We start from the raw sequence: 25,326 nt of genomic DNA on the forward strand, positions 1-25,326 counted from the left end.
CGTTGGTCCCCCTTCCCCCACCGCACCACTCTCTTTCGACGCTGGGAACATTCTGATGCGATTATTATGCTTTAGTAATCGATACACGCAGCGCGTCAAAGTCGTGGCCAACAGCTGCGCACTTGGCTTAGAGCAGCTTCAATTAGGCATCGCTGCAGCTGTCCCCAGTCTCAGTCTCAATCTCAATCTCAGATCCAGTCTTGAATCTCACAGGAGAGAAAGAGTTCTGGGAAGAATTACAGCATTTACATAGAAGACGTTTCGCCAAGCTCACCTCGACTCTAGAGTTTAGTTCATTTGCAGCTGCTTATGGGCCATGGCCATGGACAGAGTGAACGTTGTGTTTGTTGTGTGTTGTGGCTAACCATAAATCAAGTGCTCCATCCACAGTTCGGGCATGCGCCATACTTAGCGCTATTAAAGCGTCACGGAAGTCCGAACGTGATCGGTGAACGGCAGCAACAACAACAACAACAAATCGGCCTTAAAGTTGCCTTTGTTGTAGTATGTAACATAGTAAATGCAAACACTTAACTACTAAAACTCTTAGCCATGGGAACAGCGACTAAACGAGATCTAATTCTTCACAGCTGTTGTTGAGCCTCAATTCAACTTAAAAAGGGTTTAACATATAGTATCATCCATGTAACTTTATTCACAGAAAATAAAAAAAAAAAGAAGAAACAACTCAAGCGAATGGCAAATGTCAACTTTGGAATGCAAATTCATTCTCGCTTCTTGAGTGGATGGATGGATGGAGATGGTTTCAATTTAATTACAGTTCACGTACAGACTACAGTTTGTTCACAAAGTGTTAGCGACACACACTATAAGGCTATTATTTACCATAATAGATGGACAGCTTCTTGCTGCACAAAGCTGGCAACATTCATTTTAATTATATAGTTTAGTCTAAGACTTTTGTAGTTGCCGGTTATTAAAGTAGATTGATTGGGTATTAGCGACATTTGTAATTACATATTATTGCACATTAATCTATAGACAAAGAGGCTTGTTTTTAACTTGAAGATTGTGAACATTCTAATGCTTTGCGATTGCAAGTTAAATATCATTGCTTATCACTCAAAGTGCATCGGCTCTAAGAAATTCTTATATAGTGGAAGAATATTATGAATGATGGCTCCTTCTTCTCGAATGTGAGATAGCTACTACCCTTTGTGAAACACTGCGGTATTCATACCACAAAAATGCTAAAAATATACCAAAGACTACATCTGGTATATTTAAAATAACCCGTTGAGTGGAAAATATACTAGATTGTTGACGATTAATGTATTAATTTTAAAATATACCGAATTTATATACCATAATTGCTAAAATATACCAAAGGCTACATTTGGTATATTGATATAGTAATACATTCAATTAAGTGGATATATACTAAAAAATATACCAAATGATAAATTTTGTGTATTGATACATTCAAAATATACCATATAGTGCAAAATATACCACATTGTTAGCCAAAGCAATTATCGACGGACACATGGACACGTCTATATCGTCTCGGCTATTGAAGCTGATCAGCAATATATAATATTATATATACTTTATAGAGCCGAAGATACCTTATTCTGCCTATTACATACCTGGAGGCACAAAGTTATAATTCCTTCTACCCTATAGGTAGAGGGTACTCTCAGTGATTGCAGAGATTCAAAAGGGTTTTCAAATCTTTGCCTATAACTATTACTTAAAGTTATTCTATAACAATTCAACTTTGAAATTCACTAAGGTTATAATTTAGATGCAGTCTTGGCAACCCATTCTAAGTAAAAGAATTTCTTTGTTTGTTACTGACAAATCGCTATACCTACTTAGACAAACAATTCGAAGAGTATCTCAAAGCGTTTCACAAATGCAACAATGACATTTTCGGGTAATTATTGAGTAGCACAACACATGAAGCATACGTGCAGCTAAGATCTGAGGATGCGAAACACGCTTTCAAAGGAGACAAAAGAGGCAGCTGCATGTTAAGTTCACATTGCTCATTGCAGTTGCTGGCGGAGTTAGGAGAGGGCGGAGAGAGTTCATCAATCTCTGTGCCGCTGGCGTGATGTGTCTTAAATGGCACGTTAACGAGTTCAAGTGGCTCTCCTCTACCCCTCTACCTCTCTCCTCTCTCTCCGCCTCGTCTACTCGGGTTCAAAGGTGTTTGTTTCACAGGCTTTGTTTGCATGCCAAGTTTTCTCGCACGCCACACGAAAACTCGCCTGAAATTTGTATGCATTGCACGGCGATGCGCTTTTCCATTTTGCATTTCCACTTCAAAGCACACTCCGCTGCAATCAAAGGAGAAGACGCTGGGAAAAGTGGGCCACAAAGCTGGATGCGCACATAAGGATGCGAAGAAGAGATGAAGTTAGTCTGCAGCGGGCAGGGTTATCACAATGACAATAATGATGAGCAGGAATTTGAGTTTCTGTTTTGAGTTTCGATATTGTACAGAATGTTGAATGGGATATTGGGAAGCAACTACATCAACCAGTTACCCAAAAGCAACCATTACCAAGGCAGGTGTTAGGGGCAGGTGGTAGATGGTAGATGTTGTCAACTACTACTATGATGGATTATGACTCACCTTTTCGCCACGCTCCAAGGTCAGTGTGGCGGGACTGCGACTGCCGGTCATCTCGTGGTCCAGGGAACGCGGTTGATGCACCAACTGGATCTTGCCCTGCGAGATTTGTATGTAGTTGGGTGGCGGCATTATGTCATGCACATCGTCCTTGTCATCCTCGTCGCAATCCTTTTCGTTCTGCCTGCAAATACATTGCAAATAGAGCGCTCGATTAATACAAACTGACAGCCTTCAAAATGTGTGCTCCACACTAAATTATTTCCACACACACTCAAAGTGCAGCCGCCAAGTCTGTGGCGAAAACTTGCTCGACCAGCTCCACTTCACATACTAGAGTGGGCGTCCGGTCTGTTGTTGCTGCTGTTGGTCTGGCTAAGACTCTGAAGAGTGGAAGTGGAGATCGTATCGCTTGGTATCGCACATTGCTGCATAGCTCAAATGTTTCCCAATCGAGCCCATAATCGGCCTGGCACCCCCAAGAAGTGTCAAAATTATTGTGTTGTGTGGTGTGGTGTTGTTGGCCCAAGCAGGCAGCTGGCCGATAATCTGGAACTCGAATGTTGCAACACACACACACACACTTACACTCACACAAATCTCCAAGTGCTTCAATGAGCACACTCACACACACACACTCTACATTCGCTTACACACAATAATGCAATCAAAATCCGCTGCACACTGATTCGACATGGCCGCAATAAGCTATACAAAATTTATATGACAATTATCAAAGGAATATTGTCATAAAGAAATGTGCAACATATTCTGCATAAATAATTTTGAAAATAGTGGACGACAATGGGGAGACAAATTGAGAAATTATGATGTGTTAATTAACGCTCTACGCATGTTTGAAGAGAATTTTGATATAGCTGAGAATTAATCATAAATCCTCTAAAACGTTTCTTCATCACATATTAGAGGCTTAATGCTCTTCTATGAGAAATGGCAGAAAATTAATAAACTATATTTTAAAATAAATAGTTAAATATGAATAAAATGTAGCAAAATTCAATGATCGGTTGTTTTACAGTTTGACAGGAGTCAACAATACACAAGGACTTGTACTCATATTTGCAGATATTCAGTGTGTTTTGTTATTACTATTATGATAAATAAAACATTGAAATAACGAGTAGAGCATAAAAAAATCCATTAAAAAATATGTTTGAAAAGTAATAAAGAATATGTATTTTGTAAAAAGGTGTATTGAGAGAAATACTGATGGAGAATTTTGTTAAAACTTTGATAATTTTGAATTGATTCGATATAAATTCAAATAACAACTTAAGTTCTACTTGAAGTAGTGCAAATCATTAATTTAACCATACATCATGTTCTTGATAGTATACGATATTACGTAATGAAACTGAAAATTCTTAATAAATATAAAGTTTAACAATAGATCTAGTTCTGAAAATAAACTAATGGAGTGTAATTTCATAATTCCTTAATAAAGTAAAGATTTGTGATTTTACCCTTTTTTTATATTTTACCCTAAAAATCCTTTATAATTTGATCGTTACATTACTTTTCTTTAGTTTCATTATTAACTCGCTTGAAGAAGAAATTGTCCTCTTCCCAAAATTGCCTTGACATCTGTATGCAATATTATAAATCCACATTTAAGTACCTGTCAATGTTAAATATTTTGCAAATAAATTCTTCTACATAATTTAAAATGAATGAAACTTTAAGCTAAACAATTGACAAGCAGATTTACTTTTCATAAATCGAAAGGATTTATTATTGATTGGCAACCACTGTTGCTGGGTTGACCCAGTAAGATATATATTTTAGGTTCTGCTGAGACAATTGCTGATTTGCTGCGTGGTCTGCGGAGTATCGACGTGACCCAATACGGCTGGGAACCATATCGATTATTGCACCTGCGAAATTGCAACGGAGCAGAGGCACATTGAATGGCATGGAAAGGCATTGGACATGGGACATGGGATGGGAATCGTTGGACTGACTCTCTACTAGTTTGCATGTCATATTGAATGTGAGCGGTTAGCGTGCACACATGTCGACCATAACCCGATTGCTAACAACAACAACAACAACGAAAACAGCAACAACAATTTGCTCGTTATTTCAAATTGAATTTGCGAGTTAAGTGCAAATAATTTGATAAAATTGGCACTTGGAGGCATTCGAGTGGGCAAAAGCCAAGACACCAGCTCCAAGCTACAACTGTGGCCAAAATGCCACTCGACTCCACTTCTTTCGAAGCCAAGTAAGTTGCAATCCAGTTTGGTCAACGTCGAGCTCTCCTCTCTAACTAGAGTCAAATAAATGGACGTACAAAGCAGCCAAACAATCTTACAAGCTAATCGCACAAAATGTTTCGTTTCGTGTTTGATGTTGTCGTTTCAGTCTCGCGCCTCTTTCTCTCTCTCCCCCCATTGGAGTTGCGAGTTGGGGAGTTGCAAGTTGGAGTTGGAGTTGACGTTGACACCGCTGCAAAGTGGGCAGTTGACTCTGCTGCTACTCGGATTTCAAAGAAGTGTGTGTTTTTGTATCGGCGGCCATCTGTGGCAAGTTTTTCACTTTGCTTTTCAAATGCTGTGGCGCCCACGTGCTGAGCTCTACTCTGATCTGCTCTGCTGGTCAGAATTTCTATGCGCCTTTGATTTATGGTCATCAAATAAAGCAATCAAAATCAATTTAACTGTTATCAAGCTCGCCAAATGGCAACTGGTTGCGCCCCGCTTCTCCCCCTCTCTCTTTCCCTCTCAGTTGCGTGTTGCACGTGAGTCATGCCTCCATTCGATTAGATGCAAACTTAATTAGTGAGGCATCGCTGCTTGCTGCTATCGATGGCAAGTCAAAAGGCCAACTAATGGCATTACAGCGCCTTAATTAACAGTCAACGATGAGCGACATTCCGCTCTCTCTTCTCTCCACTTCTTTCTTCATCACACACTCTCGGCAATCAATTGACAGTGAAATAGTGCATGCAGCAAATAGGTGCAAAGTGCAGACATTGCACTTTGGGAATCTAATTTAGCAACGCGAGTGACTCATTCCCCAAGGCGTCCCTTTTAAATGGTGTCCACCACGCCCAGCTGAAACAACAGAACTCAGGCAGCAGTTCCGTCAGTCAGTCAGTTCGTCAGTCAGTCAGGCAACAAGCCACAACATTTGCATGCCTTCCAGGCAACTGCTGGCTTCCGTTGGCACATAAACCATAAAGAATGCAAATATGCATTGACTGTGTGCACAGCATAAGCATACGCGAAACAAACTGACAGCAGGATGCCCAACTAGCATATACCCTTACTTGGACATTGTATTTGATTTTTATCGAATGTGGATATGAGAATTAGCTGCAATTGTAGTTTAAAGTTTACATTTGAAGCATTGCATACAATTTGTTGGCATAAATTAATTTCGACAATACACAACTATTTATTTCTTGTACGTGAGAATGAATTGATTCAGCAGTTCAGACTAGAATTAAATAATTGTGTGTGCAGGGGGAAATTGACAGCAAATTATTTACAAGTAACAGAAGTATTGGCATATTCCGTTAAGAGTATAGCATAGTATATATTAATAGCTCAATATTATAATATGGTAGATAGTACTAACACAATATTATACCATTATATATATTATACCGTAGTATATACTACTATCTGAATATTATACCATAATATAATAAACTACTAGCTCAACATAATGCCTTAGTATATACTATTAACTCAATATTATAAAATACATAATAAATGCCAAAATTTATTGTGTAAAGGTTTAGTAGATTCCTTTAAGATTATGTTCTAGAACCTCAATATTATAAAATTCTTGACAAACGCCAGAGTTTATTGATCAAATAGTGGTGTATAAATATGTGCGTATAAGTCCATGTCCAAGCCTGACTAATTCATACCGCTTCGATTCAAAGTAGCACATTATAAACTGAGATTTTCTGTACGACATTCTCATATTTTGCAGATTTTCATATAAAGTCAGTATATTTAAAGTATAATTTTATTTTTGATATTTGTATTAATTTTATAATTGAGAATTGATATTTATATTATATGTGCATTTAAAAGATTTACACTCTTTAATATAGACGATTCATACTCACACTTCGCAGTTAACTTTTATTTATTTATATTAAATGTTCTATATTTTTTGCAATTTAATTTTGAGTACAATTTAAAATGCTTATCCCGTTTTCTTTTATTTGTGGACTGTCAATTGTTGACGTTAAATAAATACAACATGCTCGCACACAAACATTAGCATGTCACAAGCATAAATGCTGTGTTGTCGAAGGTGCCACATGGGGCACAAGCACTCACAGACACACACTGTCAAGTATGTGTGTCCCTGATAAGGCGGACAACGTGGATGTTGCACATTCGTCAAGCGAGCACAAACATTTCCACAGCGGAAGGAGAGAGAACAAGGAGGTGGAACAGGCGGAGTTGTTCATCCGTCTGTCTGTCCGGCTGTCCGTCCGTTTGGTCATTCGGTTAATCCGGCACTCTGTGCCGCATTCATTTACTGATTATGCGTTTTATGTGACGACCATAAATTTCCGCTGTCGTTGTCCGCCCCCCCATTCGCCTCCTCCTTCTCCTTTTGCTGTTGCTGCTGCTGGACACTCGTCCGGCGCTTATCAATGGGCATTGCAGTTGGCATATAAAAATAAATATTGCACGAAACGAAGCAAAAATAAGAAGTCGCAGGCAACCAACACTTTGGCTTGCATTTAATGGCAATTTCTTTTTGCCTTTATATTTTTAATGCTAGCTACAAATAAGCCACAACAGAAGCCCCCAACATGGAGCCGACCCCATTAAGCTTCATCCCAAATTTCTGAGACCCTTAAGAGCGATTTATGGAAAGTAATTATGTTGTGCTCAACTTTCTGGCGCTTCTTCCACAATAATTGTGGGTTGCCCACTGTGGAAGCAGATAAGCTGAGCCTTCGAATCATTCGTTCACTTTAGTATAATTACAGCCTCTTCTTTTGCAAAAAGATGCGAAGATAAATAAATATACTAAGAGGCTTTTAAATGTGTCATTCAACGGTTCGTTACTTTAACCAAAAAAAAAATGTTGAACAATTGTTGACCGAAAACTTCTTGGCTAATTAACATTTGCAACATTTACAACTTGATTGCAGTTGAATTTTAATTAAAAGCTGACTCTTGACTGGTTTAAGTTAAGTACCATCAAACACACACACACATATGTATAATTACTGGCTATTATAGAGCGTTTACACCTACTGTGCCAATATAAAATGCGAATTTTGCATAAAACGCGTTGAATTAATTCGACTGACACGATAAACCCAAAAAAGCAACAAAAAAAAAAAAAAACGCCCGAGTCAATTGCTGTGTAAAGTGTGTGTGTGTGGAGTGTGTGTGTGTAGTTTGTGTCCGTATGTGTAGACTTAGTGTGTCCGTGTGCAGTTAAGTTTTAAACCGCTGACAATGAGGTCGACAGTGCAAATAATTTACAGTTCTGCAATAATTTTTGACTGCAATTCGAAAGCTGCCTTCGTCTCCACCTCCGCTTCCGCCTCCATCTTCATCTCTGTTGTCGCCCTCGCTCCATTCCCCCGCTCCGCCCTCGTTGCATGTCGTCGTGTCAAGCGTATTGAAAATCGAAGCTGCAACGCCCAACTGTCCAACTGTCAGACTGCTCTGTGTTTGCTCAGATCTCCGCTCTGTGGTTCTGTCGTCTAGCTGCTGTCTCTCTAGTGGCTGCTGCTTGTGGGTGCCCAAGCTTTATTTGGGGCGTGGGCGCCGCCCAAATGGCCACTGACCACACGCAAATGCAGTTGAAGTCGGAGTTGGAGTCGGACTTCAACATGGCACATGCGAGATTTAAAGCCAGCATCCTCAGGCCATAAAAGTTTTCCAAGAAAAGGCAACGAAAGGAAAGAGGGGGAAGGGACGAGGGAGAGATAGTCACGCGGCGAGTGGAGCTACTGTGTCTGCGAGAGGAATTTTGATTTGTAAATTGCATAATTTATGCGACTAAAGATCGATTAATGGTGGCAGCGTATTGGCCTTTTATGGTAATTGATTAAGAGCTGCACACAGAGAGAAAGAGAGTTGGGGATTGGCAGAAAGAGAGGGACAGAGAGAGGGATACTGATTGTATTTAGTATAAAGTGCTTGCAAATCGGAGGCAATTGTTAATTTATTCATGAGCGAACTGAAGCGGGCTAAGCTTCCGTTATTCACTCGTATTCGTATTTGTTATTCGCATTCGTGCTCGTATTCATATTCGTTTATTCGCAGCCGTTCTCGTAAATCGCCGTGTTGCACGCTTCGTTGCACATTCTAAAGGGCCGTTCGCTCAGTTGTAACCCATTTTTGCAGCGAAATGAAACAAAATCCGAATACACTTAGATGCACATGTACTCATGTGACGGGTACTCATCCATGCAGCAGCAGCATAACCCAAATAGGCGTGTCCACCAAGTCTGTTTACAATGCAAATGGGGTCTTCACTCTTTTCTTTTCTTTTCTTTCCAAGTGCAAAGCGTGCAAAAGTGTGAAGCAAAGTCAAACAAGCACACCAAGTGGCAAAACACAGCGTGTCAACCAGCCTCCCCTCCCAAAAATACAAAAAAAAAAGGATCCCATCACTCGCTCTTTCTCTACACATATTTAGCAGCTGCTTAGAAGACGCATCGTTCCTCTTCCCGCTGACTGTGGGTGTGATTAATGTAATGTGTAATTTGAGTTGTTGTTGTTTTTGAGATGTTTGTGCTGCATGGTGCATGCATCTCATTTCAACACTCCTTTGCACGCTGACAATGTGCTGACTGTTGACAATCTTGTCGAAGACTCTACTCATATTAAGAGTATACATGTATGTATATATACATGTATATCGATGACCCAAATCTCCCTCTCTGTTGTTTTTTTTTGGGCATCTTCCGCTTGTGAGTATAACTGATTTTAAGCCCACACTTGAAATTTGCATAATTTGACGACATGATACGAAAGCAAGCACATTGAAAATATCTGTGTAAGATTTATTATGGGCACGCTCACTCTTATGTGCTCTCGCCCCATACTCGAATACGGGTAAAACTGATCCGATAACCATCATATAATTGTGCTGCGGTTTGTGGCGATTGACTCTGCAAACAGGAAACCATCTATATAGCATACTCTCTTTGCAGCCACGACATAATTGAGTGCGACGTCGGCGTCGGCGTCTGATCGCATCAACGTAATGAGATCCACAATTGTAATTGTAATAACAAAAAAGAAAAAGTAAAGCAACCACAAGCAAGAAAAAAAGTGCATGAAGTTGGCTGCGTTGCGCTTTGATTACTGTTATCGATATCGCTATGTTGATTGGGTGGCAGCCCCAACCAGTGAATTGCAAGCGAACATGTAATCGTTATCGATGTCGATATGCCATAAGCCATTGTGAATGACATTTGAAGTTTATTGGGTGGCAAAACAAACAGAGTCTGGCAGCCCGACCCAGTCAATTGACACTCAAATGGGGCGCCAAAGCGAAATGGAACGATTGCCGCGCACATTTGTAAATATTTATGCAAATATCAACAATGAACAACAAGGGAAACCGACAGACCGACGACCGACACATGTATGGTAAATACCACCACAAAATATGGGGAATGCCTATGCAAATGCAGCGAATTAAACCGCAGAAATAGAAAAATAAAACAAGCAAGCAACTACTATTTTAGCCGGCACAACAACATTGTCGACGTCAGCACATGTCACGATTGGTGTTTGGTGTTTTCTGTTCGTTGTTCGTTGTTCACTGTTGCGATTCCGGGAATCGTGGCAAGCTCACGAAGCAATCACAAAACGGAAGTCAAGTGGACACTTTGTGTTTACCTGGTCAAACACTTCAAAAGTCAACTGATTGACGTATACGCCTTGGAAACGAAGCCAAGCCTAAGCAAAAAGTGTAGAGCGGAGAGTAAAGAGTGGAGAGTGTGTACACATTTGCATCTTGAGCTTGTGCGCGTCTCCACACATAAAGGAAGCCGTCAAGGTGCAGCCATCAGTTTAGAAAGTTATTTGCATGCAGCAAGTCCGCCACATTCAATGCACATTTCAAACAGATAGCGACAGTTGGCAACACTGCTGAGTATTAGCTATCAGTTATCGTTTGCTTGGGCCTCAAGGACAATGGCATGCTAATTATTTGGAGAGCGCGAGCAGGGTCGCAATTTAACCTGAAATGTTTGTGGCTGACAAACTTGGCCAGCACCCTAATGACCTATAAACACAAGCTCAATATGCCATTTCCGACCGTTACCGCGATAGATAACGCACTCTCCCCATTGTTGTCTCTTCTCCCCACCTGCAACACCCAGTCATAAACATATACATACGTCTATGTGTGTATGTCTATCAGTGTGTACCTTTTATTTATCAGCAAACAAACGCAACAACAATAGTTGGGGCTGGCGCTCAGCGGCTGTAAAACGCGTCGACGCCCCAAAAAGTTGAGGAGGGTAAGTGGGAGAGAGTCGGAGGGAAATTGGGCGTGTTTTTGTTGCCTCTGGTCACACTCCCAGCGCCTAAAACTAAACCTAAAACCTATTCACAAAACAAGTTTGCGTTTAAAGCAAACGTTAAGGGCAAACTTTTAATTAGAAAACAAGTACAAACTGCTGGTAAAAAAAAACAACAGCAAATGGGGAAAATTCTATTCTATACATACTATATAACTATTTATATATGATATATACTGTGTACAATGCTATATATACGAACATGTGTATATTAGTTAGAAGGAAGGAAAAAACGCACTTTGCATGTTCAGCTGCAATAAACATAACAAAAGTGAGCAACTATTTGGGTAGGTTAGGGTCATTCCACGCATTGAAGGTTGGAAATTTATGATTGAAGCTTGCGGCTAGATGGATGTCTGCAAGAGACCCGCCTTCAGCTGCTCAACTCTCTGGCTTTGTGAAGCGAATAATAATAAATCGCTTGGCTGACATTCCCCTTCCCCACTCCTCATTCCCCACCCCAGATATACATGCATATTCATATGTCAGCTACTCATTAAAAAGGTATTCATCATTATGGTGACTGCGAGACGCGTCTCTTGCTGCAATTGTCACACCCAAATTGAATGTGTATCGGTGTCCGTTGTATCTGCATCTCTCTCGAATGGCTGAAGCCAAAGCTGAATCTGATGGTGATGCTGACGTTGATGCTGAAGTATTGCTTCGTCTTGGTCTCTGTGTGCAGTGTGTTTGCTGTCAAAATGCTGCAAAGACAGCCGACTATTTGACGCTTTCATTGTCCTCAATTGGCATACACTGCTTTTGGGGCATATCGATCACAGTTATCGATAACTCATTTTCGCTAATTACCATTCACATTTTAAATGTGATAACCGATCACAGGTATCGATAACTACTCTGCGCTAATTAGCAACGACATTAACCAACACTGCAGCAAGTAAAACAGTTGTTCATTAATTTGGAGCAAATTAAAATGTGTTCAAGTTGTTTAACTTTAACTGTGCAATTGCAGTAAGTGCATTTGCTATTCGTTGCGTTGTTGTCTGTGCCTGATTTGTTGTCGCTTCGTTTTCTTTTTGAGAAATTGTTCAATAATTTTCTTTTGATTTGGCCTGTCTCTGTGTCGCCCCTGTCGCCTTTGCCTTCGCCCTCGTCTCTGTCCCCTTTTTGTGTCGTTATGCGATATGTGCGCCACTTTGGCTTATGATGGAATTGACACTTCAGTTGCTCTGACAGCAGCTACAGCTACAGCTACAGATACATTCACAACTAAATATACAAATACAAATACACATTTGGCTAGATGTGCGATAGTGCACAGACTGAGACGGAGATGGAGTTGGGAGATGGAGATGGAGACGGAGACGGCGACGCACTTGAAATGCATAAAATGGCATTTCTTTTGTGTGTGCAATGAATGCCACATGGAGTAAGGGCTGAGATGCGAAGAGGGGAGTGCAGAGGGTAGAATGGTGGGTGGTTTGAATGTGGGTGCGTTGGCTAAGTGAAGTTGAAAATGCGTTGTTAGCTCTAATGGCGCATTTATGACAGCCAGACGCTGAAGAGACTCGTCTCCTAACTAACAAAAGCAAAAGCAAAGCATTGTGCGATGATATATAGAGAGTGTGCTCTATCTGCATACATATCTATCGATCAAGTGGCAAGGCACACGCCCCCGAAAAAGAAGGGAATCGAGGCAAACAAACGATGTTCTTGTCAAACCTAAAAGAGACTCAACTGCGAATATGACACAATAATGGGCCAAGCTTATCGTATGTCTTATGCTTCGTTGACAGTCGACAAAATGTCACAGCAATTAGGCAAAACAAGCGAACAAATTTGATATGTCGAATCGCAAGTTGATCAAAAACTCAACCGCGGCGCATATCCGGCCAAAAAAAAAAATGCGCAGCCCCAGTTCATTTCAGTTTAGTTTAGAGTTGCCTAGGGCATACATAAGTATATTGTAATCTAAGCTGGAAATTAGCGCGAGGCTATCAACATACTGCAGATACAAGCAACAAGAGTCAGATACATGCCTATTACACACACGCCTAAGTAGTACACACAGAGTGTCGTGTAACTGTTGACTGCCACTGTGACTGCTACTGCTACTGAGACTGAGACTGAGACTCGCAGTTCCCACCGCCTCACGCTTTGTTGCATCACATTTCCTTTTAACCCAACACACACACACAGACACACACATATGAGTACAAATACAAGTGAGAAGTATGTAAGTGGCACATGCGCAGCGTCAGAAGTTGTCAGTTGTTACAAAAAAAAAAAAAAAACTGAAAGAAAGATACATTTGATAAGTCCACAACGAGCCAAGAACAATGAGACCAAGGCGAAATGAGCACAAAATGGAAAACGCCGCTGGGGCTCGACTAAAAAGCAAAAAGCAACAACACTGACAATCTCTTTGTTGTTGTTGTAGTTGTTGTAGTTGCTGCTGTATCCGATTGTGGCAAGCTCATTGCAACAGGAAGCAGTTTCTAAAACTAAAACTAAATCTAAATCCAAAACTTATCTCAACCGCTCCCACATTAATAACTATTGGGTCAGGCAGTGTATATATATATTTTGGAGTCGTTTACAACATTAGCTGCTGCTTCCCGTATCAATCATAATTAGACATGCAATAAATGCAACTTCTTGAGATACTTGGATGCGTGTAATTATATCTTACAGATGCACAGAGAGAAAACCATCATAAGACAAAGTATTTGAATTGAATTGAAGATACTGAAAATAACAAATGCCTCTGAAAATAGTAGAGCTAAATTTACATATTTTCTTTTAAAATATAAATAAAAAATAAAAAGTACACATTTAGTATAATAATTATTTTTATTTATTTAATATAGTATTAAGAATTTATAAATCAAATTATTTAAATACTATGTAATTATTTATTTTAAGAATTTAAATAGTCTGTTTCTGTTTTCATATTTGTTGTTAAGTTGTTCTTGCTTGAAAGGCAAATCTTTACTTTTATTTTCAAACAAATATAAAGAATAAATAAAGAAAGTATTTTTAAATATTTTTTGGTGTACATTTTAATATATTTTCATTTGTATTTACCAATTTTCTTTAAATATTTTATGGTGTAGATTTTTAGTTTAAATTACTTGCAAAAATAAATAGATATCAAAGATATAAATATTTATTTTAATTATATTTTTGACTTCAACTTAAATTGCTTTAAAGTGATGATATTTTGTATTGATTAGAAATTATATATTTTTTTAGTTTTAAGTAATTTGCAAATGGAATTAGTTAAATAGTCTTTTGTTCAGATTGTTTATATAATTACATATATTTTTATATTTTAATAACTGCTATTATTTTGTTCTAGATATTATTCTTTAATTTTGAAAACAAACAATTTTTGAAATAAACATTAGCCGAATGTATTTTTCTCAGTGTACACTCTCTCATCAGCATCAATTGCCATTGGAGTTGAGCGAAAGAAAGTTTTTCCATTCGTTTGCGTTGTTTGCTTTCCCGCGTCATCTTAAATGATCTGACTAAGCACTAGTCTTTATATGCGTGAGAATCCATCATATTTTGGCTCTGTTATTTCGGGAAGTTGTTGGAAGTTGAAGTTTATGGTTCTTGGGGTCTGCGATGGACTGTGGCTTGTGCTTGGGGTTTTGCTAAGTTGGGGTTTGGGTTCGGGTTTCGGGGAGTTTTAATGTTTGTGCCCACATAAAATGTTTAATGTTTAATAAAGTGTGTTATGTCTTTCGTGTAATTATTTTTAACTTTAGTCGCGCTTGATTGCCACATTTGCCGTGCCCCAAAAGCTGAAAACTCCAAAGAGATGGGAGGGAGGCAGCAACAGCAAAAGCAACCGCATCGGCAACAGCATCGCCAGCATCGCAGGCGTTTTCTAAGCGTTTAATTCCAACGAAATGTTGTGTGTGGGCCTTTAAGATGTTAAGCCACAGCATGCCGCAGCATGTGCATCACGACGAGTAATACAAGCGTTCAACATGCTGATGAGAATGCCACCTACTACAAGCAGCAAGTTTAGGCCTTTTGAATTTTCAATTTGGGTTCGGTTTTTGGGTTTCTCGTTTGTCGGTTGTCGTTTGTCGGCTGCTCGCTTTTCTATTTGCACAGGTGTTTTTTTTAGCACCTGGGCTCCATAGTCTATTGTGTTGTGTTGTTGTGTTCACTTTGAGCGCCCCCTCGGGGACGTCCACAGTGGACGTTAAGTGCTAAAAGGCATTTGCCTGCACTTTTCTGTAATAATTAGCACATCATGACTTGTAAACAACTAACAACACACACTCTCCACTCCCCACTCTCCACTCTTTTTGGCCATTCATCTGGCTGAGTGGGTGTGAATTATGTAGGAGACTCGACGACAATATTGGAGCAAGAAAACCGAGCCAGAATAGACTCAGAATCAACTCTCTAGCTCTCTCCTCCATAATGATCTACAATTAGAGGCCTATTCTCTAGTCGAACTTTCCACGAGTTTCCCACGAATAGCAGTAAGTGTAATTACCGGGTATTTGGCAGATGATGTTTTGATTGCAACTCCAAAAGTTAATGTTGCCTCTCTTCGTTTTGGGCTTGAGGCTAAAACACGCGTCCGCAAGGCAGTTAAGAGTCAATTTGTGGTATAATTCAATTTTGTTTATGGATAAATGAAACCGGTTTTGTGGTCAGCAAATCGGCTAATAATAAAGATTTTAAACTAATTGGCTCATTTACCAATTTGAACAAAAAAACAGAAAACAGAAAACTGAGTAAAGTGAAAAAGTAATATTCATAAAAAACTAAGCAAAAATCATTATGAAGCAGATGAATGATGATTATGCTGATGGGGCTGCTGTCGAAACGTGCAACATTTTAACAAATCAGCAAATTCATGAGCTCCAATGTCAAATGATGCGAAGCTCTGATGATGTTGACTGGCAATTAAATGGATAGAGACAAGACGAACCGAGACGAAGACAAAAACGAAGACGAAAACGTAGCTGAAGGTGTCCCCATAGATACAAATGAGCTGATTCTTACAGTCTGCCACAACTTCAGAGCTCAAGCTGTGCTACAAAATTAATTAGACAAATAGAAATAGAAGCAAACACATTCTGTGTTCGTTCGTTCGTGGGTTCTGCTTTTTTTTTTTGGGACATTGTCCGCGATTTGGGGCGTTTTGCAAATTGAAAAGCGCCCCGGCATGTTTGGCTCCCCACTGACCTTTATCGCGAGGGTCATTAACAGCGGAATTGGGCCATGAAAACGAAGGGACAACATTGATAAAAGAACAGGAAGCAAACAGTTTGATAACGCACCTAGAATACACTTTCTCTCCCTCTGTCAGTCAACCGAAATTAAGTATGCGCCATGTGCAACCAAAGGAGACAATTTTCTTATAGGCATCATTGAGAAGAAAAAGGAAAAGAGAAACGAAAAATATTGTGCACTTTACTCACTTGCGTGCCAACCGTTTCCTGATGCCCGCGAACATTTTGGCAGCTTCTCCTCAGCGGATTCCTTTTTTTCTGTCGTGCTTAATTTCTGGATCGGGATCTGTTTCTTTTTATGTGTTGTTTTTCCACACTTTTTGCTTTCGTTTTCGTTTGAGTTTTGTGTTTTTTTGGGGCGGCCCTTTAAATCGTCTTATTGTAAATTAAATTGCTGATTTCCGGCTGGACACACACACACACGCATTTACACACGCACACTCGCGACGGCAACAGAAACGCTTCAAATTAATTAAAAAACGCGCGTAGCAAAAAAACGCGCCCGAAACGCGCACGCAATTGTCGCCGAATTGTTGTTGTTGTTGTTTCTGGGTATTGGTAAATTGTTGTTACTGCTGCTGTTATTGTTATGGTCGCTGAAACGCCTCATTGCATTGGCATTGGCCCAAGACAACAGCCAAAGACAAAGCCAAGGGAAAAGCAACAGCAAAAGCAACTGAAATCAATTAACCAAAGTAACAAAACAAACGACACGGAGGCAGTTGCAAGTTGAGCTTGTTATTTGTTGTTGTTTGTAAATTGTGCAATCACGAGATTATTTTCTTTTATAGATGTTTAGCTGTTTATTCAGTTGACGAAATCAATAATCTGCCTTAAGCTCCACAATCCCATTCCCATCGTCAGTGTTGCGCTTTTCTTTACATTCACTTCGCTTGCGCTTTGACAATTTGTCTTTTCTTCTTTCCAGTTGGTCGCTGACACTGAAACGAGCCAAAGAGAAATTCACACATTATTTACAAATTTATTTGGTGTGCATTTTATCCGAAAAAACGAGACAACGAATGAATGCACGCAAGACGCAGAGCTATCTTCAAATATGCTGTGCGTATAATAAATAACATTCGAGTGCTCTAACTCAGCGAAAGAGCGTGCTCGAATGAAGATGATCTTTGTGCGTAAGGAAAGTTGAGATCAATAGCTGATGAACAAATTTACTTAAGAAATATTATGGAATAAAAAGTTCGAAATTTATTTTGATTGTATTAATAATATTAATTTAATCTAAAACCTTTTTATATCTTTCTCTTCACAATTTATGTTCTTTTAATCAATGTGCTACACAAATGAAGCATCATAAATAATAATTTTCCAGCATTCACTAAGACCTGATGAACAAATTCTTGCTAAAAATATGATACACTTACATTTCGAAGAAAATCGTGATTGATTTGTAAGTATAAATTATGAAAAAAATCCAATTTACCAATTTTGTTCTTGCTAGTATACATAAAAATAAAATCATAATAATATTTGATCAATTTATGTGCTTTTAGTTTTAATATCAGCAACATCAAATTTAAATTCAGTTAAATTATTTATTGGATTTACGATATCAACGAAAATGTGATTGGATTCTTGAATATAAATTATGAAAAACCTAAACCTAAATTGTCTTAGTTGTTCTAACTAGTATACATTTTAACATTATATTAAAGTGAATTCAGATTATAATAATCTAGCATCAGCATTTTATTTTTCGTCCTCCTTTCTATTAATTTATGTTATTTTAACCTGTATGCAACATTATTAATTAAAAATTTGCAGCATTTAAAAATATGAGCAAGTTAAGAACCTATATCAAATATAAATAATGTAAAGCAACTGGCCAATTTGTTTTTGTTGTTCTAGTCATTATTATGTTTTCCAGATTAATAGCTTTCATATAAATAATAATTAACCATTAAGTATTTATTTTTACAATATTAAACCGAATTTGAATCGAAGTATTTTAATATCTTCCCTCCTAATTTACCCAAAAACATTTTCATTGCCTTTCTCTCTCTTTTCTTTGCAAATGCAACATCATCAACTATAATGTCTTCAGTATTTATATTCCTTATAGAGCATTTGACTGTCGGCTTGCCATTAAGCAGCTTCGTTTTTTCTTTGGTTCTTACGTGTCATGCAGCACATAAGCGATTTATATAATTGACGTGTCGAGTGACAAATTAAAATGTGTCGGCAATCCGCTGCATGCTTGTGGCAAGTGGTTGTTCTAGAGACTTCATATGTGTGTGTGTGTGTGTGTGTGAACTGCAGCAAGATTTATGAGCTTTAAATTTGATGTAAGTAAGTAAAATGAAGTAAAGTAATGTGAGGCAAGCGCGAATTTTTGTGAATGCAGCTGTTGGTGGAGTGGACACAAGAATCGAATCGATTGCGAAAGCAAGAGAGCAAGAGGATGGCCTCTTAGCCACATGCCGCATGCCACATTGCCGCATGCCGCAACGGAATTGGGCAACTCGCAAAGAGCCAGAGAACAACATCAATCAAAGCGCGTGTAATTAGAGTCCAAAGTAGCCAAAAAAAAAACCAAAAAAAAGAAAAAAAGAAAGGGGCGCAGCAACTCTAGATACATTAACAGAACCAGGCACAGATACAGATACGAATGCAGCGCATCGATGTAATTATGCACGGTGTGCCCTAATGACGCATTTCGTTAGCTGAAATGGGCCAAAGGGCAGCCCCATGCACTTGGCTCAGATACACAACAACACAACGCGAGCTGCAGATACCCATTGAGAGAGATACAGATACAAAATGTGGCATGCCAAGCAAGCATGACAAAGAACATGTTTTTACATGAGAGAATCAGTTTGCCGTGAAAGAAGCAGCAAACGCACAAAACTCACGCACACACACCGAACAAGAGAGTGTGTGTGAGTGTGTGTTAGTGTGTGTACTACCATTTGTATCTGTTGTTTGCCGGGTGGTGAGTGTAAGTATCTAGAATTGTAGATTGCAACACGTACAATTCGTGCATACAACAAAAAGCTGTCGCGGGCAATATTGACGAGCTACTCTTAGTGTAGTCCAGCTCTCCCCCTTCCCACTACTCCTTCCCTTCCTGTTGCTTTACCCCTTGCTGCTGATGCATGTTCCGCATTTGGTTGTGCCGCTATTTTAGGTCGTTTCTCCCGGTTTTCCAACGGAAACCTGCAACATACGATATGCTTCAGCGCGCGTGCAATTACCACCGCAAAACATCGCATCGAAATGTGAGAGCGGAGAGAAGGGGCAAATACATAAAGTAGCGACTGTGAGTATGACAAAGTGAAATTCAAGTGGCAACACAGCCCAAAAATAGTGGCATACTATCATCATCAAGTAGAACTCTCAGCTGAAGTGTAGACAATAAGTTTGGCCAAGCGCAAGATACAAATGCTTTCTAGCTGTTCGTTTTTGGGCAGCTTACAAGTGCCACAATTGAATAACAAATAACTGAATAACAATAGCGCTCTGCTGCTGGCGTCAATTGTGCAACGTGCTTGTGTCCGAGTTTGAGTCTGAGTCGCAAGATTAGAGCACAATTCACTTAAAATGGCATGGAATTTGCATCAACTGGATTTGCTGATGATACTCGGCATTTATGACAGACTGACAGAGACAGATACGGATACAAACTGTGCACAATAGCAGCGGGAATTTCGCCCAGCTTCTCTCAGCTCAGATTACCCATTATCCATTAGCGCACCCACATTTCTCAACTCCAGCCATCTAGCTAATCTTATTCTTATTCTAGAGAAAAATAATTTAATTTAATTGCAATTTCAGTTTATTTTGTTAGCTTAACTCAAAGCTGAAGACGGGTAATTTAAATGTCCGTTAGACAAAAGTTAGAAGAGCATGATGATTTTGTAGCAAACGTAAATAAATGAAGTAATTATAGTATAATTTTATGCTAATCAGTATATAGTATGAATTTTAAAATATATTATAAAATAATAGTATAATTTATGGTATCATTTTTATACTTTGTTAGTATAAAATTATAGTATAAATTTTATACTGCCATATAAATTTATACTATGATGTGGACAGCTTTAAGGGTAAATATCATACGTCAGCTTGACTTCGTAGCTAACTTAATTGAATGATTGAATTATAGTATAAATTTTATTCTATGTCAGTATAAAGTTATAGTATTCATTATAAACTACCTTATAAAACCATAGTATAAATTATAGTATAATTTTTAAACTATGTCGGTATAAAATTATAGTATAAATTTAAATTACAGTATACATTTAATACTATGTCTGTATAAAATGTCAAAATAAGAATATGGTATAAATTTTAAATTGGAGTATAAATTTTATACTGAAATAGTCAGTATAAAATGTCAAAATAAGAATATGGTATACATTTTAAATTGGAGTATCAGTTTTATACTGACATAGTATTAATTATAATATAAATTTATACTCTCATGGAAAATATATACTACATTTTAATCTTGAAATCAATTAATTCATTATATAAATTTTACACTGACACAGTATAAAATGTATACTATAGTTCAGTCATTCATTTAAGTTTGCTACATTCACTTAAGCTGTTCACTTTGTAGTATAAATTTAAGTGTAAATACGTCAGCTTGTCCATTTGCAGATAGTTCACAAATTTGCAAACATCAGCAACATCATTTAGCCTACGCAATTTTGAAATTTAGCACTCATTAAAAAATTAACATAAATACTCATTTTTAAAAACAAACTTATAAGGCTAACAAATGATTAATAAAATACCAATACCACTTAAGTGGTCAGCACTGTAATTTATGAATATTAATATTTGTAGTTTCTTTTTAAAATAATTATTAAAAAGAGAATTTCAAGTTCCTTAACCTGCTAGACAACTTCATGATTTTGATAATTTCATTTGTTGTGCGTCACATTTCCGTATATGTACTCATATTTGGTTACCAGGTATGTCGCAGTTGAGCAGACTCCACAGCAACATGCTGACTGCTTTGTTTAAGCTGCTGCTCAAGTTCATGCCGGGGTTAATGCAACAAACAAATCGGATTTAAATCGTCGACTAGTCTGCAACTGATTTAATTACAATTAATACAGTGCGCAGACAAGTCAAAGTAAGAATATGAGAGAGAGAGAGAGAGAGAAAATGAAAGGGGAAAATGCTTGGATGAAAAACGAGCCAAGAAAATGCGACGCGCAAATGTGCGAAATACAAAATTTCATAACGTGAAATTAGCGCAAATACCTCGTATGCAAATGCAATTTAGGCACGTCGAAGCAGCAGTCAGATAAATACGCATATATATATGCGTATATATACTGCACAGATCTGATGAATAGGGAAAAGAGAGAGAGACTGAATTTGGTCATAAACGAAGCAGCTGCTCGTTGCTTTGGTTTCGGCAGTTTGAACTCAGACAACTCAGACTCTGGGGGCAACATTGCCATCGAGCTGAGGGCGCCTTTGGGGCTATATGTGGCAAGTATGATATAGTAGTACTCTATATATCTGGGGGCATCTCGGCGAGCTAATGGAGCGCCCGCTTGTCTCTGACGTCTTGTTTTGCACTGCGTTGCGTTGCTCGTCTGAGTCTCGGCAAGAGTTTATAATTAAACATAAACGCACTCACGCACTCATTTATGAATTTGCCAATATAACAAGACGAACTGCACTCACACACTCACACTCATGCACTCATACATATCCATATGCATTCACTGCACTCGCTGCAGTTATTAAAAGCAACTCGCGTCCTCGTTCCAGCTGCCAATGCAGTTGCGATGCTGCTGACAGCGCATTTCAAATGCTCGGTGAATGTGAGTGAGTGTGCGTGTGAATGTACTCACATACACTCACTCTGCAGCTGCGAATGTGTCACCAAGTAAACAAACTTAGAAAGTTGCGGTCAGCTAGCTGAACTTGAGCATACCCGAAAATTCATGGCGATAAATAGCATAGAAGATGAAGAAAATCTATTCAAATACTCTACTAATCATAATCATTAATACACCCTCTACTTTTCATAGCTGCCGGGTATCACAGCAGTATGCAGCGAATATTGAAAACGAGAACGCAAAATAAACAAATCATAAATCTGGAAAATATGCGCGATCTTCTCGACCACCCAAAAGATCTCCTCTCATTCCGATTGCATCATTTGTCGCAGTCTTCACTCTGCGTGTGTGTACGGGTGTGTGTGTGTGTGATCCCTGTGATCATTTTGCTCGCTTTGCTTTGCTGCCCGTTTGTCGGGCCATCAAAATACCGCAAAAGTTGTCAGCGCTTTATTTGAAGTGCCATTTGGGTTAATTTTTCGTTCGTCGTCGTCGTTGAGAGAGATTCTCGTAAGATTTTGATGTACATGTTTATGATGTGTCCAATTAGAAGAAGGCAAGGCACACTTTGCCTTTGGGGCACAGGTGTGCTCCTCACACACACACACACACGCACACCCTAATAAATTTTGTGTGTTTTGTGTTTGCTTTTCATTTTTTTGGGGCTCTCTCTTAATCGAGTGTTCAACTTGCAAGTTGCAATATTTGCATATGGCAGAAGGTAAAACTTTTGCTGGCACAACTGCAATCAAATTTCCATTCAGCTAGCAAAATAACAAGCAAAGTTTGGCAGGCAGGATGTAGAATATAGGAGGGGGCAGAGGGCAATCAAATGGCGTGTTAAACTCGTAACTAAAACTCAATTTCCAAACTTGATGATGTCAAGTTTCAATCGAACCGGGAGCCAGTGTAATCCACTCCAGAGGTGGCAGGTGGCAGTTGCCGGTTGCCACTTGGCAGGTGGCATGCTTCCAGCTTCTGGCATCCGAAAAATGATAGAAGCACATTCGCCCGCTGGGACTTTAATTGTTTGCCCTTAATCCTAGCGTTGAATGTTATTTGCCCAGGCAAATTTGTGAACTGTAACTGCGACGGTGTCTGCGATTGTGACTGTAACTGTAACTGTGGCACACCCAGTTTGTTGTGCCATGCCACACACACACACACATACTCCGCACCGCACCGAAATAAAAAGCACACATAGAGAGCATTCCCATTGTTATAAATCAGTCTGGCCTTATCTAGAGTAAATGGTTTTTTACTTTTGCCGATAAAATGCGCCACTCAGCGAAACTATGCCAAGGCAAAGACTGAGATGGAGACCGAAACCGAGACGAAGATGGAGACAGTGGAGCCACCGTGTTGTGTTTGCCACAATCTATCCACGAAATGCTGCGCATGAAGATTGCCGGATAACGAGAGCCAAAGCGAACCCGGGAGCCAAAAACGTTGCTCTCGGCCATTGGATTAGCATTGAAAATCTCCGCATTCGTATTTGACTTTATTTGCCAGACATAAAACTGCGATGATGCTGCTGATGCTGCTGCTGCTTCTGCTCTTGTTGCTGAGCTCTATTTTGGCCCACAGTTTGTTTAAGTAATTAGCGTAAATACGAGACCATAAACTGGCTTAGACTGTGCGACTGAGACTGACGGCTGTAAATTTGCTTTGGCTCTAAGCTTCAGTTCTATTTAAATAGCATAGATATAAAGCGCTTGATGGCACATCAAATTATTGACTTGGCTTCTCTATTTTATTTACTTGAAATTGCCAATGACTTATTTCACTTTTTGCAACTTTAAGTGAGTCTACTAATAAGAGGGAAATAGATACAGCATTAGCATCTGAGAGATACTTTTTGTGAGCCGCTTCTAATAAGATTACTGCCTAATGGACAACGTGATATTTGAGGGAGTGTTAATTGAATTACTAAAGTGTGAGACATATCAAATTATTACGCTTGCATAAAAGAAGAGGTGCTCCATAAATATGAATGAAGTAAGGCATTTATGCAATAGAATTATTAAAGAATACAGTTTATATACTCTTTAAATTAAATTTCTGATACAAATACAATGAAAGTATTTTAGAATGCGTACCATTTACTCGACAAATTATACGCTTCGCATTAAAAATATAAATGAAATATTCTATCATACAGTTGACATGTTTAAGAAAACATTCCATTTGCTTGATGAATAAATCTTTCGTTATAAAATTAAATTGTGGATGCAATATAAGTACTTAAAAATGCATATCATTTGCTATTAAACTTTCATTATCAATAGTATAGAAATTGATGCAACACAAGCAAAAGTATCTTTAAGATACACTAAGCGACAGCCGAACCATATTATAATGCTTGAATTAAAGAACATATCCATTGAAGATATCAATGAAATACACCACTTAGGCAGGTCATAAGAACAGCATAAATAGCGAAGAAAACGTTTCATTTATTTAATTAAAGGATTCAAGAATTGACATTCCATATGAAATACAGATACAATTGATAATATTATAAGAATAAGTGATGTATTACCAATACAGAAAAGCAAACTGAATTAATTGTATCTTTAAGATACACCAAGCAAGCTGCTTTAATGGGATTGCCACAAAAGTTGCGCGGATAATTGCGAGTGTGCTAATTAAATGGCTGAAGTGACAAGACAACAGCAGTTGGACAGATATGCGTATACACGTTGTCAGCCTTCAATTATGGCCAAGTCTTGTGTATAGGCCATATTGATCCCCTCAACAAATCGCAGGCGGAAGTGGCTGTCCATAAAGAGGCAAGACTGATCCGTTTTGCCGAAACGGCACAGAACACACACACACACACACTCACACATGAATAGTTAGATAGACAGTCTGTCTGTCAGGCAAAAAAAAGTCTTAACACACATATCAATGGCTAAATCAGTTAGACAACCAGTTGGACGGCTTTTGGGCCACTTTGGATACAAATTCAAACTCGCAACTGAAGGCGACAAATGTTCTTGGCAAAAATGATTTTTATGCACAACGAAAATAAACTTGCTGAATTATCATCATCAAAAACTACAACGTCATCATCATCATCATCACGATGACGCTGTGGATGCTGTG

General features: G+C 38.7%; 1 protein-coding gene across 4 annotated transcripts in view; it reads right to left on the bottom strand.

Moving 5' to 3' along the window:
* Positions 1-25,326, bottom strand: part of LOC133843810 (uncharacterized protein DDB_G0284459) — a 49,684-nt gene that overhangs the window by 19,428 nt on the left and 4,930 nt on the right. For all 4 annotated transcript variants that reach the window (XM_062277531.1, XM_062277529.1, XM_062277530.1 and 1 more), the window contains exons 2-3: positions 16,574-17,325; positions 2,606-2,786 (exon numbers count right to left, since the gene is read on the bottom strand). In XM_062277531.1, coding sequence (XP_062133515.1) covers positions 2,606-2,786; positions 16,574-16,608 — 216 coding nt within the window. In that variant the 5' untranslated portion in view covers positions 16,609-17,325. The remainder of the gene's footprint in view (positions 1-2,605; positions 2,787-16,573; positions 17,326-25,326) is intronic.

Source organism: Drosophila sulfurigaster, chromosome 3, assembly GCF_023558435.1.
Source record: "Drosophila sulfurigaster albostrigata strain 15112-1811.04 chromosome 3, ASM2355843v2, whole genome shotgun sequence".
Classification (NCBI taxonomy): domain Eukaryota; kingdom Metazoa; phylum Arthropoda; class Insecta; order Diptera; family Drosophilidae; genus Drosophila; species Drosophila sulfurigaster.